Source organism: Cebidichthys violaceus, unplaced genomic scaffold, assembly GCF_023349555.1.
Source record: "Cebidichthys violaceus isolate CVI_PGR_0920_01 unplaced genomic scaffold, fCebVio1.0.p SCAF_2, whole genome shotgun sequence".
Lineage (NCBI taxonomy): Eukaryota > Metazoa > Chordata > Actinopteri > Perciformes > Stichaeidae > Cebidichthys > Cebidichthys violaceus.
Genome location: NW_027176372.1, coordinates 16885095 through 16905166, shown reverse-complemented (window position 1 = coordinate 16905166; position 20072 = coordinate 16885095). Strand labels below are relative to the sequence as shown.

The 20072-nt window shown below is 44.9% G+C and overlaps 1 protein-coding gene across 6 annotated transcripts; it reads left to right on the top strand.

Moving 5' to 3' along the window:
• Positions 1-576: 576 nt before the first annotated feature.
• Positions 577-17268, top strand: LOC137875508 (catenin delta-1-like). 6 transcript variants are annotated; one of them, XM_068714828.1, is made up of 22 exons: positions 577-700; positions 5639-5762; positions 6940-7103; positions 9169-9237; positions 9345-9464; positions 9598-9860; positions 9978-10265; positions 10371-10611; positions 10712-10934; positions 11021-11213; positions 11322-11439; positions 11537-11690; positions 11915-11932; positions 12244-12312; positions 12836-12963; positions 13117-13267; positions 13452-13644; positions 13792-13988; positions 14096-14137; positions 14245-14312; positions 14526-14628; positions 15498-17268. In XM_068714828.1, exons 3-21 carry the CDS (start codon positions 6945-6947, stop codon positions 14583-14585), a joined length of 2754 nt encoding a protein of 917 aa, XP_068570929.1. In that variant the 5' UTR covers positions 577-700; positions 5639-5762; positions 6940-6944; the 3' UTR covers positions 14586-14628; positions 15498-17268. The 6 variants fall into 6 exon arrangements, with proteins under 6 accessions (XP_068570929.1, XP_068570928.1, XP_068570930.1 ...); XM_068714827.1 differs by lacking the exon at positions 577-700 and adding an exon at positions 718-870; XM_068714829.1 differs by lacking the exons at positions 577-700; positions 11915-11932 and adding an exon at positions 718-870.
• The last annotated feature ends 2804 nt before the right edge of the window (positions 17269-20072 follow it).

The following is a 20072-nucleotide window of genomic DNA, read 5'->3' as shown; positions in this document are numbered from 1 at the left end:
ATTCCTTGCATTGTTCCTCTTTCCACCCTACCTACACTAGTGTTGTTTATCGACATCCTACTTGTTTGGCTTTGGTTTCACTCGAAGATTAAAAAACAAAAGATGGAATTTTATCAAACACTAATACATAGTACTAAAAGTGCAATTATTACTGTAATATCAAGAGAAAACATGATGTTGATGCTTAAGTTGGAGTTAGAGTCATGCAGAGATCCCCAAATAGTTTGGCGGTCAAGCATGATTCATTTGAGTCAAGTGATTGCAGAGGAGGTTTTCCATCAATCTATTTACTGATCAGGCACATGCAGAGGATGTGATGGTCACTGGGAGGGGTTTTATGTGCCAATAGTTTTATCATGTTGGTGTGGAATGCTGTTGTACTTCCACAAGAAATGCAGCTTCCTCTCAGGCCATTGTTCTTGGGCAATCAATGAAATGACATCAGTGTGTGTATATTTGAGGGAGAGGGGGCGACATACGGAAATGAATGGGAGGAGAGAGGAGGCTGTGGGAGGACGCCTATTTATTCTCCTACTGCAGCAGAATTTAAATCCCCCTTCTATTTTATAATCGTAGGTTTGCCCCTGTCAGTCTGGGTACTGTTTTATCCTTATTCCGAGTCCAGCTACTGAATACCTGTCTAGAAACTTGTGACAAACACCTGTATGAGAAAAGGAATTCTGAGTGCGCCGTCTTTACGGTAAGGCCTGCTTGTTGATCCCGCCCTCCTTTGATAAAAAACTCGGTGATGTCGCTTCGTCTTTAACGAGCTTGACCCAGAACCCAGGGAAGGAGGGGAAAAAGAGGGGAGAAAACACCAAATAAACGGAATAGTCTGGAAGGGGTCGGGACAGGCGTTCAACAAGCAAGGTACGTTCATTCATAAATGTTACCAGAGGGTGGATAAAGCAGCGGCCGCGGGGGGGTTTTCTCCACAGATACTGGGTGCACTGCAGCGTTGGCAAGGAGTGGTCACATCATCGATATAGGCTAACGTTAGCTAACAATGCTAACGGTAAAAGTTCATACCGCGACCCCACGGTTCCGTTGCTCACCGTGCACACTGGTATACTTTATTCAAAAAAGCTCGTTACACCGACGGTTAAACCCGATAATACCGTCTAAATTATCTTAAAACGCCGTTTAGCCAAACACACGCTAACGTGCGGCTAATCTGTGTTTGCTATGCTAGCGCTAGCCTGGCTCTCGGTCGGTTATGTGGGTTATTGTGATGCTAACGTAGCGAGACAGACAAACCAGGTCATGCGGGTGCTGAGCGAACATTCTGGGCAACTGGGCTGATTTGATCTCACACATTGTCATTTATGTGGACAGTAGCGTTAGCACAAGCACACTAGTTACTCAATGCTCCACTGCTCTCTGTTCGTGAGAGTCAGTTTATACCCACGTCGTATTGATACTGCCTCTGTGTTTTAGCTAACGCTGCCCTAGATTGCTATGCTACATTAGCAAGTCAATTGACGACAGACTGGGGGGGGTTGCTAGATCTGGGAGATGCGAACTGTTAGCGGCTGCAGAAGGATAGGCAGATGGGTAGATGTCCACACCTCGATTACCTACTACTTCGTTGGTGTGGTTTAAGGTAACTGTAAACCTCGCAACTTGTTTGACAACACATGTAAAGGTTGAGACTGTTTTGTGTATTTGAGGGTGGTGGTCCTCCAGTCGTAGTCTGTCACACGCGCTGGGAAATTGAGTTTGTCCGCTTGTGAACCTGTTGGGTGGGTCCTGTGGGAACTTGTTGCGGTAGGAAAATGTCAGGGTGGGGACAGCTTAACTGTCGACTTGAGTGAGAACAAACAAACTTGCTTTTCCCTTGTATACGTTGGATCCATGCAGGCATATATTACAGAGTAGGTAAGTGCCTTCCCTGTGGCCTTTAGGACTGTCCTGGATTGTGTGTGTATACAGTATCTATGTAGGTACCAGTGGGTCAGGGATGTAGGTGGTTTAATGTGCTGCAGGTGCCACCACTAATGACACCACCTGTGCCTGTGAACACCCTGAGCCTTTCCTCACTACTTTGAAGTCATTGTTTGATTGTTGATACATGCTCCCAATGCCAACTGCAAGTGTGTCTGCTCTCTTGAGGTGTGCAGGTTAATCCACAAAGGGCCTAACTGTTGTGTGTGTCTACGTATGTGCGTGCACTTTAACATCATGTGTGTATGTGTTGGGAGGTAAGTGGATTAGTGGGCTAAAGCTTCAATCTCATTACAAGCCACGCTCAGTTTAAACCAACGCATGTGACGTCACAATGACTTATCAGCTATAACTGCAGTGTCTGTTACCCTGAGACGCACAAACAGATGTGCTTTTTTGACTGTGAATGTGTTGTTTCAGTGGTAGTTTTGGCTGCTGGTGGCAGGTGTCGGCGCTTATTTCATTAACCAGAGTTTCATTAAGTGGACAAAGGCTGCACTGTTGGCTACATGTGCACACGATCACAGATGTCTTCTGACGGGGTTGAGTGAGTCATGCTGACTGATGGCTGCAGAATCAGATGGTGATATGGGACTTGTGGTGTGTCAGGGCTCGATCATATGTTTGAGGGCTGTGTGTATGTTGTTGACCTCAAGGCACTGACTGACATTTTGATCATTTTTCATTTAAGGGGAAAAAAAACTAGGGCAGCAACCATGCATTTTTTTTGTTATCGATTACTGTGCAGATTATATTCCTGATTGAATGTGAGAATATGGAGAAAAATCACAATTTCCAAGAACCCACAGGGATGTTTTTTTTTTATTAACAGTCAAAAACCAAAAGATAATGAATGAACTATGGTAGAGAAGTAAGAAAAACAAGAAATATTCATATTTGAGACGTTGAAACCGGTATATATTCCCTATATGTGCTTCGAAAAAATAAGTTGTATCATTAATCAGTTATCAAAATGGAAAAATATGAGGATTCAGCAGTTAAACTATGTGAACGAATCAAAATGTAATAACTTACTAAAAGAAAGCCATTAGGCCACACAGGTTCACAAAGATTGCTTCTGAAAGGCCATGAAAGCAGAACAGAAAACGGTAGATGCAGAACAAAATTAGTAAAATGGGAAGTGGTTTGTGGTCGTGTGCTCAACATATCGACCATGGGGGGTTTTCACCTCAAAGACTTCCTCCAACCATCAGTAGGTTGTTTATTAGAGTGTATATCCTATAGGCTCTCATGGTTTTGTGTACAAGCAGCTCTGTTGAGGAAAATGTTTTTTGGTGGTAAGTAACCGCCGCGTCCCTCTACTCATCTCTGATGTCGAATTCATAACATCCTGTTTCTCAGGAAGTGGGTTAGAGTGGAAAGGGGAGGGGAGTGGCAATGGGAGAGCAGTGATTGTTTTCATTGTTCAGCGAAACTCACCGGTGACTTTCAAGGCCAAAACTAACAGCTGTGAAAGGGTAATACGGGTGGAGAACAGAAGTCAGGAGGGGGTAAAGAGCGCCGCTAACTCGACCCCCTCCAGATGCATACAAATGTGTCCAATAATATTCACACCTGCAGTCATGCTCTCCGTTGCACAAACTACTTATTGTTACACCAAGCTCCCAGACTGACAGCTGCAAATTCCCTCCTTTGACTGCGGTTAAAACGCGCACACACAGAATTACATTTGCAAGTACACTTGCCAAGAAATATCAATCACAGTTGATAGTATATCTGGCGTGAATGACAGTTGCGCTCATTAGTGAAATACGATAGCGGTTAGCATGGTTAAAAATGTGTATTTGCGTCTGAGATAAGATGAGGAGCGAGGCAGTGTTTACATGTGGCTTTAAATTATGGAAAGACGCCAGATGAGAAGACATTAAAATAAATAGTTGGTCCTTCTGTGTTTTGGGTTTTTGCCGCCAGTGAACTGCCTTATAATTATGCGACAGTATGGTAAACACAAACCTCTAAAGGATTGTTAGCCAGTGTCCTGTTAAGGTCGCTTTGTAGTAGATGAGTGGGTGGGCTGCTGTGCTGAATTGGCAGGAGACAATACTAGGAATGCAAGATTAGCTTTCTATCTTTTATTTAACATTCCTTTCCTTATCTCCACGCCCTCGTTTGCGTTTTTCACTGCCCGTCTTTTGCTGTGCTTTATTTGTTGGCAGCTCTTACTCTGTTCGTCCCCGTCTGTCTCGTGGATAATATCAGCCCTGTCCTGGCTATGACCATATATAGGCATGTGTGGTACAGGACAGCTGTGTGTGTGTGTGTGTGTGTGTGTGTGTGTGTGTGTGTGTGTGTGTGTGTGTGTGTGTGTGTGTGTGTGTGTGTGTGTGTGTGTGTGTGTGTGTGTGTGTGTGTGTGAGAGAGAGAGAGATCATTTCATCCCGTCATCAGCTTTTTACTGCGAATACAAATCCTGGTTTTGGTTCAGAGTAATTCCTTTGTCTTGTGAAATAGATTTCAGCCACTCCTCGTTTTCTCATCAGGCCATCCCACTTTCCTCCCTTTTTTCCCACACTGGGAACACCCCAAGCTGGGTTTCTTTCATGCAGCAAGTCGTTTACGTGCGTGGGACTGTGTGTTAGATGTTAGTCATTCATTTAACAGATGCACCGGAACAGATTCAACCTCTTCAGGTTTCATTTTAACAGTCAAAGGGTGTCGTAATAGGCGAAAAGATCAAATGTCTGTGCAAACAAGAAAAAAAGAAAGAGACAATCTAATGCAGGTGAAACTGTTCGTCATTCACCACCATCTCTCCACTTGATCTCATTACACTTGTGCTTGTTAAGGCTCTACCTGTCGTTCACACAAAACACCTGCTGCCTGAAATGTAAATGCAGGTCCCTGTTTGTTGCCCAAATCTCTGTGGAATTTCCCGCCAGATCGTCAGAGGAGTGTGTCTGTGCATGTTGGTAGGACAGACAGGCATTGAGAGACTCAAATTTGGTCGCCCCTCCTCTGCCTTGTCCAACCGGTCTTGCAGGTGTGTGTGTGTGTGTGAGACAATGCCTGTGTTTATTCACCTTTCAAAGCAGGGCTGGTGGGGAGCCGGGTTGCTGCAGTAGAGTCTGTATCAACGGATAAGAGGATCTGATTCTACACTTGTTTGGCTCTGCTATAACAATGTCTTTCTCTCAGAGCACAGCCAAGATAACAAAGAGACGTAGGGGGAGGGAAAGAAGCCAGTATAGTTGAGCGAACAAGAGTAGAGAACTGACAGAGTTGAGGTAGATGAAGATTGATTAGAGAGGAAAGGCTGGAAGAAAAAACTTAAAAGGCAAGATTAAGAAATGGAAGAAAATAATGAGTTTAGTAGAGATGTGGTTCTTGAAGAATGTTACTATCTCTTAAACCCCTTTTTTCTTTATGCTGACGGATGATGTTCTCTGGCCCAGAAAGAGCTGCATGTTGGTCAGTCACTTCCCAGTGTATGCAGGCCAAACGTTGAGTAAATACAGGGTGTGTCTAAAGGCTGAAGCTACTGTATGACTCTGTCTCTCGCTGTGCTTTTTTCTGCTCACAGAGCAAACACAATCCCATTCACACACTTGTACGGTATTCTCACCATGTTGCTGTTTTTCAAATCAAGGTGCCTTCGTTCTTCACCAAAACATTTCTCCCTCTTTCTCCTTATTTACTCTCCTCCCTCCTCCTCTCTGTCTTTCTCTCTCTGCAGTCCATTCCTCCCTCTTTCTGGGCTCGGTGGTTCGGTGACCTTCTTCCCATGAGCAACTAGAGCTCAACCTCTGACCGTGGCGTGATCTTTCACATCTACTACCAAACAACGCCCACAGGGGAAGGTGTGTATTTCTGATTTTTTCTGAAATTACCTTCGAGAGTGTGTCTGTGCTTCAATTGTAAAGACAAGTATGCTACCTTGGATCGGATGTTGTGATCTTAAGCTTTCTCCACAAAGTGTAAAGGATGCTTCTCTTCATGTGAAACAGGCCTCATCCTCTGTTTGTTTAGTGTACACTGTAGATATGTGTATCACCATAAATTGGTAAATCCACCTACATTTCCCCCATGACTTTGAACACTTCAACATGCAAGGTGCCCCACATTTTCTTAAAGGTTAAAAAAAGGAAGTATTATTGTTGTGCTCTGGCAATACACCAATTCTGTTTTGCTTTGCCAGGTCTCCACACTGCAGAGGATTTATCCAAAAATCTTGTTTAGTCCACCGTTTGTATTTAAAAAAGTATTTCCTGTTGTGGAGTCTGAGGAGGTGAAAAGCCCCGAGGACTCCTCCATGCGTGCCTCAAGTGGCAATAACTTTATTGATCTGCATGCAGGGGATGGTGATATTGACCAATGTAACGTTACAATAGCTATCTTCATATTATGATGATCAATATGTTGCAATATTAATGATCAATGCAATAACCAGGGTTTTAAAGACTCCCTTCCCTCCATCATCACCGCCTCCTCCGGCAGCGTTTGCCAATCCGAAATGTACAGAATCATGCGTCATGTGAATTAGGCTTTAGTTTATTATTCTGCTGTATTTTCTTTTCACATGGTGCCACCCTGGGACGATCTTACAGTTGAGTGATCTCAACATGTCTTTACAGATGTGACCGCTGTATATTCATCATTGAGTTCATAGGAAGTATTGTGCAATCCGCACAGGGCCGAGTCCAAGTAGGCATCTCGACCTTAGTCACCAAACAAAGCAGATGTTGTGAAAAAACTCCTCCCACTTAATATCAGCCTCCAAAAAATCCTGCATCTGCTGGATTTTTTGCAATACTTTGTATTGAGAGAGGTGTGTGTGTGTGTGTGTGTGTGTGTGTGTGTGTGTGTGTGTGTGTGTGTGTGTGTGTGTGTGTGTGTGTGTGTGTGTGTGTGTGTGTGTGTGTGTGTGTGTGTGTGTGTGTGTGTGTGTGTGGCTGTGTGGATGTGTGGATGTGTGGATGTGTGGATGTGTGTGTGGATGTTTGTAACGCCCCCCTCTCTCCCCTTGGGGCCGTGTAGTGTGTATGGAGCAGCGTGAGAGCGCAGCCGCTCTGCTGGAGTCTGTCAGGGAGCAGGAGGTGCAGTTTGAACAGCTGACCAGGGCACTGGAGGAGGAGAGGAGGAGAGTCGGCCTCCCCGCCACCAGCCCCTCTGCCCTGGGTCACCTCCTCCCTCACACACAGGTAACGCTCCCCAATAAACCCCCGCGCCCCCCCCCCCCCCCCCATCTTTCACTTAACATCCAATCTATGGATCACCATTTTACTTTCATCCAAGCCTGAAAGTTTTCTCCCTCCCTCCATCATTCATCCCTTCCTCCGCCTGCATCCTCTCCACCACGCTCGGCCGGTTGGTGTGTGTTTGCTCGTGTCACTGAACGTCTTTTCTTCATCGACTCTGTGTTGCTGAAGTCTTTCAGCCATCGTCCGCCAACACAGCTCTTTCCTGCACATAGTTCCACTATTTCAACATGCCTGAGATGGTCATCAAACATTGTCTGCATGCCTTCACTATCGCTCACCGGATACACTCTTGACACAAACGCACACCTTTCAGTGGCCCCAACTGTGGAATCTCAGTCATCCTCCTCTCTGTTCCAGCATGTCGTGACTCGTGTTATCAAGGCCAGTCATCTGTCCGGCATCTGTCATGCATGTGTCGCATAGTCCTTCGTCCAAAAAATATTCTTTTTATTTTCATTTAAATCCTTTATCAAGAGCTTTCATCTTTTTGTGTGTTGACATTCCATGATATTGCAAGCTCTTCTATGAAATTGTTTTTAAAATATCACTGTTCTGTGTTTGGTTTCTGCCTTAAAGCCCATTTGCTTTGATCTGCAAGGTATTTATTCTGCTGGGAGAACTAAAAACAGACATTTCTCAATTTATTATATCATTACATAGATCTGTTTTGTATTTTTAATTTTTTTTTGTTTAGAGTTGAGTTATTTCCTCGACGAGGTTTTATTGTTGCCTTCTTGTCGTATTCTGTTGTCTCTACCAAAAGACTTGACAAGCGGAGACCAGTAAACTTCCATTAGGTGCCTATAGACTTCGGAGTGCAATTAAAGCAAACCCATTATCAGTGTTGTATTCATGAGTTGACATTAAAGCACAATTTCCAGCCCTTGGCATTGTATGCTGACTGAGTAGAATAGTTTGAAATCTTTTACTTTCATTAAGGGCTTACTGACATTGGCTATCTTGTGTTTTGTCTCGTTGAATCCTTGGATGCGACTTAACGTGATTTAGTGTGTGGCAGCTGGAGGACGAAGGCTAAGAAATCAATAATCTGTGTTTTTGACCTTGTGCTAACTATGCATGTTTTAAAAAGATATAACTGCTGGTGAAGATACTCACGCTTTGTCCGCCTCACAGTCTGCGCATTTCTCTGAAACCATGACAGAGTTGTTGGTAAATGAGGTGGCATTATAGGAAGAACCAGCTGTAGAGGAAGTGAGCCCTTCTCGTTGAAAAAGTACACTTCCACTTCCCATTCCTTTCCAACAGTAGCTCTGCCTCTCCATGCACATAATCTAAAGTGCCGTATGACTCCCCATACTTTGACTGACTTTAACACCAATCAACAACCTCAACACGTGTTGCTAACCGCATGCTGCAAAAAGTTATGACGCGAAACTCACGCTTGTTGGCTTTTGTTATGCACTACGCGCATCAATCTACATGCAGTGTATTCTGCATGAGGCGGTGTGCACTGCATCGTGAGCCTCTTATGGTGACAATTTGACACAAATGCACAAACCGTTAGTCAAAGAAATACTGAAACTGAAAGTAAGATATGAGGAACTGGGAAAGACTTCCAAAGTATCCCAATTAAGCAGAATTCCCGTGTGATTCAACTCGAGGCTATTGCTGATAACTGAGGCAGTTAATGTTGCATGAGTGTTACTCGGGGTTAGCTAGAAAATGTTATATACTGTGACAGTCATTGGTTATGTAACAATACAGCAGGAGGAAGTGGGGTGTGAGGATGAGTGGCTGCGCTCCAAAATGTCCTCCCTCATGTCTGGCAGTGATTCACAGACCATAAACATGCAGGACAGTTTGTCAGCAGCGAATGTGCTTATGCAGGAGTAATATCATCCTGGAGGTTTTAAGAAAGTAGATGGCACCGGCTACTGGGAATCATGCCTTCAGCCTCACTTTTACTTGTTGTTTGAGCCAAACTGTGTTATATTCAAAATGTGTACACTATATATCTCACAGTTTTCTGTCTTTTTCATCTCAGAACGGGCGTTTAGGGGATGCAGACATAGAACGACTGAAACTGACTGACTCCTACATAAACGGCACACAGGTACATGTTTGTTTGTATAGTTTATCATGTCAATTTGATTGTTTTTCTTGTATTTATAGCAGTAAGTGCCAGTGATTTTTAAATGCAACTGTGCCTCTGCACTACAGTACAGGATGGTGGACCCAGCACACGGCATTCTAGATGAGAGCTACACACCAGAGGACGACTCCCAGGAGGTGCACTCAGTCTTTTCTGACGAGGGACCCACACGGCGGCCGGACAATGGCGTAAGTAACTATGACGCATGCGCTGTGATTTCATCAGACATGGAAAAAAATAAGATCTGTTTGAGAATAGGACACCACTTGGTTATCCTCTACCATAAACGTATTTCGTTGCATCATCGCTCTCCCCTTTCAGATGAAGAAACCGATCTCGCGCACAGTCCTGCCCTCTGACTCGATGTCCATTGACGGGGGCTTGTCTGTGTCTGGTATGGGTGGCTACAGCGCCACACTGGACCGTCCTTACAGGCAGCCTGGACCAGCAGACTACCCCACAGCCACAGTGCCCAGGAACTACCACTATGCTCCTGTAGGGGGTTATGATGACTACCGGGGGGGCCCACCGTCAGAGGCGTACACTAGCCTGAGCAGAGGCTCGCACATGGACGAGCGCTACAGGTACAACTCCCCTCCATAGAAGAGTGCTGTGACTGTTTTCTTGTATGGCACATTTCATTGTGTTGTTTATACATTCTGAAATCAAAACTCCTCTCATTCGCTTCTTCCCTCCCCCAGGCCAGTTGACGGCTACCGGACCCTGGACTCTGGCTACCGTGCCCCCAGCCGTCAGCAGCTTGACCCGTATGCAGCACAGCCCCAGGTGAGCCGGGGGATGAGGGCCTTGGGCTCAGCGCTGGAGGTGCGGTACGGCCCCGGCCCTGGCCACTACGGTCTGGAGGATGACCAGCGCAGTGTGGGATACGATGACTATGGCATGGGTCCTCCACCAATGCACCCTGGAGGCTACGGCACCATGCCGCGCTTAGGGGCCGGCCCCGGGGGTATGGACAGACGGAGACTCAGGTATAACACGCACACATTGCTGTGTTGTCATATCGTTCATGTATGCGAGCAAACAAACAAATTAAACCAATGTTTCTCTCTTTTATCTCCTTCTGCGACATGCAGGAGCTGTGAGGACACTTTGGATGGTGACGTGGGAAGAGTGGACCCTTATGCCTGGGGCGTTCCGATGACGATGGAGAGGGGGAGCATGGCGTCACTGGACAGCACACTGAGGAAGGCTCCTCCCGGTTCATGGAGACAGCCAGAGCTGCCAGAGGTCATCGCCATGTTGAACTACCGCCTGGACCCCGTCAAGACCAACGCTGCTGCATTCCTCCAACATCTCACATTCAAAAATGATAAGGTGAAGCAATGGTCGCATTCAAATGAGTTTATAAAAGTAACAAATGTGTATCTATTTGGCAAATCCTTAACATGAGTTTTATCATTTTGTGTGTTTCTAGGTAAAGTCGGACGTGCGTCGCCTGAAGGGAATCCCATCCTTGGTGTCGATGCTGGACCACCCCAGCAAGGAGGTGCACCACTCGGCCTGCGGAGCACTAAAGAACATTTCATACGGGCGAGACCACGACAACAAGATCGCCATCAAGAACTGCGATGGAGTGCCCGCACTGACCAGGTTACTTAGAAAAACCCACGACCAGGACCTCACTGACACCATCACAGGTATCTACTTTATATGATAATTTGTAGTTGTTAAACTGTCTCTTATATCTGCAGTTATGGTAACAGTATTTATTCTGTCGTCCCAGGCACCTTGTGGAACCTCTCATCCCACGACTCGGTCAAGATGGAGATTGTGGACCACGCCCTGCACGCCCTCGCTGACGAGGTGGTCGTTCCTCACTCCGGCTGGGAGCAAGCGAGCAACGGAGGAGAGGAGAGCTGCAAACCACGGCATCTGGAGTGGGAGACCGCCTTGACCAACACTGCTGGCTGCCTTAGGTATGCAAGGGGATCAATGGATTGAGAGCATACAAAGTCAAAGAAGGAGGAAGGGACACTATTTTTAGAGGAAAATTATGTGCTTAAACTTCTCCCTCTGTTCAACAGGAATGTGAGTTCAGAACGCAGCGAGGCCAGGCGAAAGCTGAGGGAATGCACGGGATTGGTGGATTCACTCATGTACATTGTCCAATCACAGATCAACCACAAAAATGTGGATAATAAGGTACCTGTTCACTTAAGTCAGATGACGGATTTTATCTTAAAACTTCTCTTCCTCTGCCTCCATCTTTGATCATCTCGTTCTTCTTCTCTTCCTGCAGTTGGTGGAGAACTGTGTCTGCCTCCTGAGGAATCTGTCCTATCACGTTCACCGTGAAGTCCCCGGCTGCGAGCGCTTCGCTGAGACCACGCCCATCAACCAGGGGCCAGCCCCCGCCACCAAGGGTGGCTGCTTTGGCTCTCGAAAGGGAAAAGGTCAGTGTCCCACAGCTTAGAGTTGTGTGTCCATGAGATGTTGAACGGTGGGTAGCTGCTGGTGGCTGTGAGCTTGTTGGTGGTGGAAGCACCTGTCGCTGTTTTTCACACTCTACACATGTTTCCCTCCTTTTCCTCTTCTCTCTCCTCCCTCCTTCCTCTCACCATCCCCCCTCATCTTTCTTCCAACCCTCCTTCATTTCGTCCTTTCTCTCTATGTTTAGATGAGTGGTTTTCAAAAGGTAAGATTCTCATCTTGGTGTCTGTGGACTTTTGAAAGTATTGACCACTCTTATCATTACTCATTTTTACTAACACAGAATAAGAATGTCCAATATTAAATTCACATTCAGTTCATGAGCATGATGCCCCGCAAACGACTGCATGTCCAGTGTTTGTTCTACTGGTTGCATGGTCTCATTTCACATACTGTGCCAGAGTAAAGGACTGAGGATCACTGCCTGCTCATCTCAACCAGCTTCACATAATCACAGTTATGTCTTCAGTTCAGTCTTTCATGTTCTTTTTTTTCTTATTTGATTTCTCGCTGCAGGAAAGAAGGACGGCGATGATGGAAGTGGAGATCAGGTCGACATTCCAAAAAGGACAACACCCGCCAAAGGTGTGCATGTCTCTCTTTTCCCTCAAATCATTTATAATTGATCAGATGAATTGATCTTAAGATCTTAAATCTCGTCATGTCTTGTTTAGCAATGTTCCCACCGGGAATACCGACAGCGCTTACATTTTATGTAGGGTTGTTGGTCAACTTTATTTGCTAAACATTAACATTAATTCTCCTGTAAAAAGATACGATCTTAGCTAAGAATGGGGAACCAACTATAAATGTTGATACTTCCCCCTTTAACACTGAAAATATGATCTATGTTCAAACTAGTGGACACAACAGTAGGTAGTTTGTGCTTTAATCTCTCTCTCTCTCTCTCTCTCTCTCTCTCTCTCTCTCTCTCTCTCTCTGTGTGTGTGTGTGTGTGTGTGTGTGTGTGTGTGTGTGTGTGTGTGTGTGTGTGTGTGTGTGTGTGTGTGTGTGTGTGTGTGTGTGTGTGTGTGTGTGTGTGTGTGTGTGTGTGTGTGTGTGTGTGTGTGTGTGTGTGTGTGTGTGTGTGCGCGCGCTCGCGCGCCAGGTTACGAGCTGTTGTTTCAACCAGAGGTGGTTCGTGTTTACACATCGCTGCTCCGAGAGAGCAAGAACCCCTCGGTGCTCGAGGCCGCTGCCGGTGCCATCCAGAACCTGTGTGCTGGCCGATGGACCGTTAGTACCACTTCTTATTAAACAATAAACTGAATCTCTGCTGTTATCGGATTACATTTACTATTAAAGTAATTGTGATCAGATTAGTTAGTTGTGATAAGGTCCATGGTTCCGATGTTCATTTCTCCCTCTCTCTCTCTGCTTGCCCTTCAGTATGGGCGGTATATCAGGGCCACTGTGCGCCTGGAGAAGGGCCTTCCCATGATGGCAGAGCTACTGGCTCATGGCAATGACCGCGTGGTTCGAGCAATGTCCGGAGCCTTGAGGAACCTCTCCATCGACAGACGCAACTGCCAACTGCTCGGTAAGGGTGCTGTGTATCTGAAATGCTCTCGAATAATATATCTTAACTTCTCTTCTGCTTGATAACTCCAGTTATTCCAAAGACAATATTTCAAGTGTGTGCAGGTTTTCAGACTTTGATTTTGGGGTGTTTTCCATTTGTGTCACTCGCATTTTCTCAACTTTTCAATGCGGGTCACCTGCAGGTTTGCATGCAGTGCCTCACCTTGTGGCCAACCTGCCTGGAGGCCAGAGCCAGTCTGGGCGCGCTCTGTCAGAGGAGACGGTGGTGTCTGTACTGAGCACGCTCACCGAGGTGCTAGGCAACAGTGTGGAGGCAGCAAAGACCCTCCGAGCCTCTCAGGGCATCGAGAGGCTGGTGCTCATCAACAAGGACGGGTACGTGTTTCAGATGCATAAAAAAAAAAAAAGCTCCTAGATGTTGAGGAATGAAGCGTCTGACTCTTTGTGAACTGGCTGTTAAAAATATCTGGCCAAAGCGAATCCTTTGGTAAACGTGTGGACGTACGTCTGTGCATCCTACAGCAAGCGCTCGGAGCGTGAGGTGCGTGGGGCCGGCCAGGTGCTGCAGCTCGTCTGGGCCCACAAAGAGCTGCGCAAGCCTCTCGAGAAAGACGGCTGGAAGAAGACTGACTTCATGGTGAACCTCGGCACCGCCAACGGCCCGAGCACCCGAGCCAACGGCACCTATGAGGACAGCACCACGCCACTGCTGGACAGAGGTCAGTGTGCAAGAAGCAACTGGACCGCTTTTAAACACTCCATTTGGAAACCAAGAAAGAGGAAGTATAGAAAGTTTAACTTGTGACTCTGTTTTTCTTCATTTTAGGGGAGAAGAGAGACATGATTCCACTAAATGACCTTGGCCCTGGTTAGTTCATTTATCATTACTGCTTTTAATAAAGACGCATCATCATCATGATGAAGGATGATGAGATGTATTCTTTCTTTCTCATTCTTGTCGTCTTGTTTCCTCAGAGGCCTACTCGACACTGGACCAGAGGGAGAGGAGACACACTCTGGATGACACCACAGACACTTTACCGGTACTTTAACTCTTTGCCCCGCTCATTCACACGTCGTGTTGAATTGCTCACCTAACTACACTAACCCCCTAATCTCCTGCTCCAATACGAGTATTTCCTGACTTTAACCCGTTTCCTTTGGCAGCTTTTTTTAAAGCTTCACAATTACTGACATTTTTCTTTTCTTACACTCACTTCCTCTCCCTCTTCTCTCTTTCTCTGGTGGTCTCTCAGCGAGGGGTGTATGGGGGCAGGAAGGGCTCCTTGCCCCTGTTGGACTCCTACGATGGTTAGCCCCTCCCCCCTCCCCTCTACCCCCTCTGCATGTAACAGCATGGTATGTCCAACTCACCTCTCGTCCTGCATGGACTCTATGAGCTCGGTTCCTTTTTGTATCTTTACAACCTCAGACCGTCAGTGAACCCTGGTCTCCGTCTATGATGGCGTACTGAAACACTCTACTGGTGTTTAGCTATAAGACGCCCCAATGTGACGTGTACATGCTGGTATAGTATGCTGCAAGGTGCTCCTGGTGCATTGTGGTCCATGCAGTGTGTCAGTGTAGAGATGAACCTAAAGCTTATGATTTAAGATTTAAATCCTCAATAAAAGCTTTTGTTTGTGCAGTAGTGTTGTCACAATACCAGGACTTTGACTTTGATACCAATGCTAATTGTAAAATGAAAACACTATAATTACTACAAGAATAAAACACCTGTTTGATATTTCCACTCGATATAGTTGTCTTTTTACCTGCCAGAGTAGACTCACTTTAGGAACGTAGTGTTGTTTGATACGCCATGTTGTGAAATATTTGACTCCACTGAATTTTGCATTCAAGACCAGGATCCAAGTAGGAGCTGCTGCTCTATCTTCTGTCACCTGCTGCTAGTGGTCTAGATTTGTGTTTCAGTGCGCTCCTGTGGCTCTGCAGGGTATTACAACAACATACGAGCCACAATAACAGATACAGGTTTAATGAATTAGGTCTTTGCAATTGTCTATTAAGTAACTATAGTAGTTTGAGAATCCATACTGGATTTAAACTATGCTTAGTTTTAGATTGGTGTTATTGAACATGTGCTTATTGTGACGGCACTACTGTGCACTTATACCAGATAGTCTTTGTGTCGCCCACATCAGATATTTCTTGTGGTCACACTTTGACTCTTGTTTTAATCGACGTATTTCACTCTGATCCTCCAGAAAAACTGATAGTGTGCATCACCCAGACTGGGCCGTCCCTGCCCTACCACTGCTACTGAGGAGAGAAGATCCAGATGCACAGACTCTCTCCCTCCCTCCCCCCCCCTCTCCTCTTTCTCTCTCTCTCTATCACCACACAGATGGGATTAGAAGATGAGGGTTGGCATCCAAAGAAAGTGGCCGTGTTGCAGGCAAACCATTTCATGCAACACACACGCGCACACACACACACACTTACTTTTTACGACTTCATTCAATTGTAGCAACAGAAATGTATTCCGTTTTTAAATTATAACTCTCCTCCAAAGGCAATCACCTTTGTTGACAATCATTTAATTCCGGTGTTGTCGCCCTGCTTGTTTTTATTTTTTCTTGCTATTGTCAACATTTCGGTAAATCTCGTCATGCCAACACCCGCGTCCCGATGATGAATTTGTACGTAGACTTCTATGTAGGGTATATACTGTATATAAAAAGAAAATGGGATGACTGCATTAGTTTTGGCTCATTTATTTAAATCGTCCCTTTACTGGGATTGTTGGGAGGCTTTGGGCCAACGGACACACGTTTTAGATTGAGAATGTTTATATAGGAGTTATTTTCCTGTCTAGAGTTATTTTCTCTCGGTTGGGATGAGCACAGGTGTAGACAAGGTGTGTGTGTGTGTGTGTGTGTGTGTGTGTGTGTGTGTGTGTGTGTGTGTGTGTGTGTGTGTGTGTGTGTGTGTGTGTGTGTGTGTGTGTGAGAGAGAGAGAGAAATGAATATGGACCTTGGAGTGAGTGTGTTTTTGTGTGTGTGTGCACGGACCAGACCCATAAGACCACACGTCGCTTATTTCATCCGTTCATGTCTGTTTTCATGGTGTGCTCCTACTCCTGTGATAAAGCTTTTGTTTTGTTTTATCTACCCACTGCCTCTTTTTGTATTTTAAACCTTAATTTTCCCCCCCAAGAGAAAGAAAATTTACAATTTGAGTTGCTGTGTTTTGACTTTTAGCCAACGAGACCAGTACAACACATCAACCGTAGCACTGAAATGTGAAGCTGGGAACATTAAACACTACTAAACCAATAAAACATGTTGGCGTTCTGCTTTAGAATTACTCTACTGTGAAAGGTTCACACTATAGAAACAGCCTACTCAGCGGTTTATTCTTCATTAAAGTAGCAAACACTTCAGGAGGGTCTTTTTGGAATAATCATCTCCTCTTTAAATCGTTTAAAATAATCACTGCTTGCTGTTTTTTGTTTTTTTGTTTTTTTACAATATAATGTTGATATTGGCATTCCTGATGTGTCGTTTTACAAAAGAAAATGGCTAAATATGGGAGACGTCTTCCCTCTGAGGACACTCAACAGACAGATTGGGGAGAGATACTGATATTTAATTTAATTTGGGAGGTGGACGAAAAGCACATTTTTTGTCTACGATTCCATTTGTTTTAATCATTTTTTTTCCCATATTTTTTCCACTTTTGTCAGGTTTGTGTGTATTTTATTTCAGGATTGTAAGTATGGGAGAGGTGGGAGAGCGCATTATGCAATTTGTTCAACTTGTTTAGTTTCAGTTTTAGGTTGTTTTTAAGACAAAAGAGACCAATCATCTTTGTTTTTTTTTTACTCTCCACACATAGTATATTTGTAATGTTGCCTATCCATGTAAAATTATGATGTACGATTCATACCTGCCTTGGCTCTGAGAAGTTGCTTTTTCAGTAAAGTCTGTAACTGGTAATACTGTTTTTATAAATAAAGATCTTTTCTTAGACAAGATTTGGTGACTTGTGATTGATATGACTGTGGTGAGGAAGGACTGCTGTATCATGTAGATAAACACGTCTAATTAAGGAGAGCCAGTCTGTCCGGTTTTGTAATTTCAACTCCGCTCTCTTGTTAAAGCAAAGGCCAAATGTACAGACTTACTGTCACATACTCGCTGTGTAACACCAATGTGCTCCATTTTGGATGTTTTTTTTAGGCTCGTTATCTGCGAGGTAATTTGTCACCACCAGTCCTTTTTAAACTCACTACAAACACATTCATCCCTCAACTAAAGACTCCAAACTGTGGTCAGCATTAAGCCAGTTAACTTTCAAACACGACGTACGCCTCAGCACAGTTAGACTGAGTGTTGACGTTCTCAGCTTTGCCGTTGTCTCCGGTTACACATGCTGACAGGGAATAGCTGCCGTGTGTGCGTGTGTCTCAGACTCCAAACACGTCGAATGAACACAGGAGGGTTTGTGCGAGGAAAGTGTCTCGCCGTTTCCAGTATGCAACACATCTGAAATTCATCCCACGCAGATGGAGAAGCAGCTGCTGGATCACGAGGGCTGTAAGTGCAGGTTCAGTGTAAGATGCAGGGCCATAGCTGATGATCAAGACCGTGAGGGTTATGTCTCATGGTTTTATTAGTTCATGTGAAAGTGCAATTATGATCTTTCACATGAAAAGTATTTTTAGAGGCTGGTCCAGTTGACAAACCTTAAAATGGTTCTGATTATTTTCCCGAGTAATCAACTTATTTAAATATCAAAAGTCCAAAAAATTTGATAAAATGCACCTTTTTCCTTGCAGTGAGGTTTCACATCTATACACATTGTTTAGCATCCATTATCTTTACATTCTGTAATTTAGGCATTGATTTTAAAGGAATGTCACTGATTATGTTTTAATTTTAGAAAGGTTTGATAGGATTTCTTAGTTAATCAAATAATCAGTAAACAAAACAAAACCAAGCAAGCATTCAATGCTTTTGTTTCACAACACTTTTTGATACTTAATGCAATGGACACATTCTGCTTTCTATTCAGAATGTGAATGTGAAGGACATTTACAGGCTTTTTCAGTACAAAATTCACCTGTTTTTGTTTCCCCAGATGTTTCTTTGATGAGCTGCGGCAGAGGGATCATAGGACCCGAACACTTACATTTGAAACTCTTTAGGAAGGAATTTCTTCACGCTTAGTATCTCGAGAAGGAACAATACAGCAACAAATACCTCCTGAAATGTGCATGTGGGCGAGTGAGTATTGCTGTAAGACAAAAATAAATATGGACAGATCCTTTAAGGTCGGCTCTATAACGTATAAAGTTACTCCTTACTGTGTGGAGACTGGCTTTAAACAGCATTTAGACCTTAATGTTGGGAAATGTATATTTATATATATATATATAAATATACTGTATATGGAAAATCCAGATAAAACAGTGGAGAGGTGGGGGTGCATTGACTCCAGTGTGTCTGAAGTGTAAAGTTTATGGAGGTTAATAAGAATCCTAAAGCTGCACCTGCCACAGTGTCGTATTATTAGAGCTGCAATAAACATACATGTTATTTTGACCTCTTAAGCTGCTACAATCATATATCTGAGTGACAAGTGTGTGTGCGTGTGTCTGTGTTAGTCACTGAATGTGTGTAATGTTTGTAACACACACATGCACACACACCCTTAAATTTGAGCCCACTAAACGCAGCAGATTCTCCCTCCCTCCCTCCCCGTGTCCTGTCATTTGGAGTCATATCTATTTAAGGCTCCACCGCTGTTCTTCACTTTCCTCTCGATTTCTCTCTCAAGCTCAGACAGAAGCAGCAACATTTGACTCCAGCGCCCAAGATCTGTGGGGGAAAACTGGAAAAGACCAAAGGAATACAACACATGCTCGGAGAGGAATTATTGTTGGTGGGCACAGCGAGTCCACTTTCGGGACAACACCGGGTCTGTGGGGAACCACACCACTGGGAGATTATGTGATCCTAGGAGCTGATTTGTGGAGGAAAATGAGTCCAAACAGATCCGTTTGAGAGCAAAGGAACTGCTCAGTCTGTACTTGTGACTCATGGATTCCCTTACTGTCCCTAGTCCGTCCTCTTCAAACTCAGATGACGAGTCCCCCGATCGCACTCCAGCCCCGGATTCCACCCGCCACACCTCCCACACCGGCAAGCAGGACGGGTTCAGCGGCTTGGGCTACGGGGTCTTGGTGGCCTGGGACCACCTCAGGCCCTTCATCCCTTTCTTCCTCATCAGCATCATGGTCGTGGTCCTCGTCTACCTGATGCAGGCCATCATCTTCGGGGGGCCCTTCAAGGACCCGCACTTCTTTGTCAAGTTCAACGAACGCTGGCCCCGGCCCGCTCCGAACCAAAAGGACTCGCCAACGCCTTCCACGTTTTTCAGTCCGGTCCCCTCCTCGTCCTTTGAGCAAGTCCTCTCTGAACTGCACAGAGACAACGAGACAATGTGAACTGGAGGAAATGTTTCTTTTTTACTTTGGATACGAGCAACAAGGACTCATCGGGGACTACACCAGGTTTCAGTGCTATTAAAAGCACACCGACTGATACTTTGACTTTCTTTATGAGTAATTTATTATTGTGTGTTACTGTATATGTTAACCTGCCTGTCCTTTTTAACCCAGGACTAGTTATATTACGGGTTGGAAAATAACAACGTAGACTGGTAGAACATTTTCCATCAATGAAAGCTGCATCAGGTGCTTCTCAAATCAAGAGCAACTTGAATCAATCAGTGTCCTGCTGTGTTTTTCACCTTGTGAAACATGTAAGCCTGG

Excerpts from the sequence above, each read along its gene's own strand:
- LOC137875508 (XM_068714828.1), top strand. The coding sequence starts at position 6,945 with ATGGAGCAGCGTGAGAGCGCAGCCGCTCTGCTGGAGTCTGTCAGGGAG. Across the intron at positions 9,238-9,344 it reads CCTACATAAACGGCACACAG|TACAGGATGGTGGACCCAGC; the intron begins GTACATGTTTGT and ends TCTGCACTACAG. Across the intron at positions 14,138-14,244 it reads ACTAAATGACCTTGGCCCTG|AGGCCTACTCGACACTGGAC; the intron begins GTTAGTTCATTT and ends TTGTTTCCTCAG.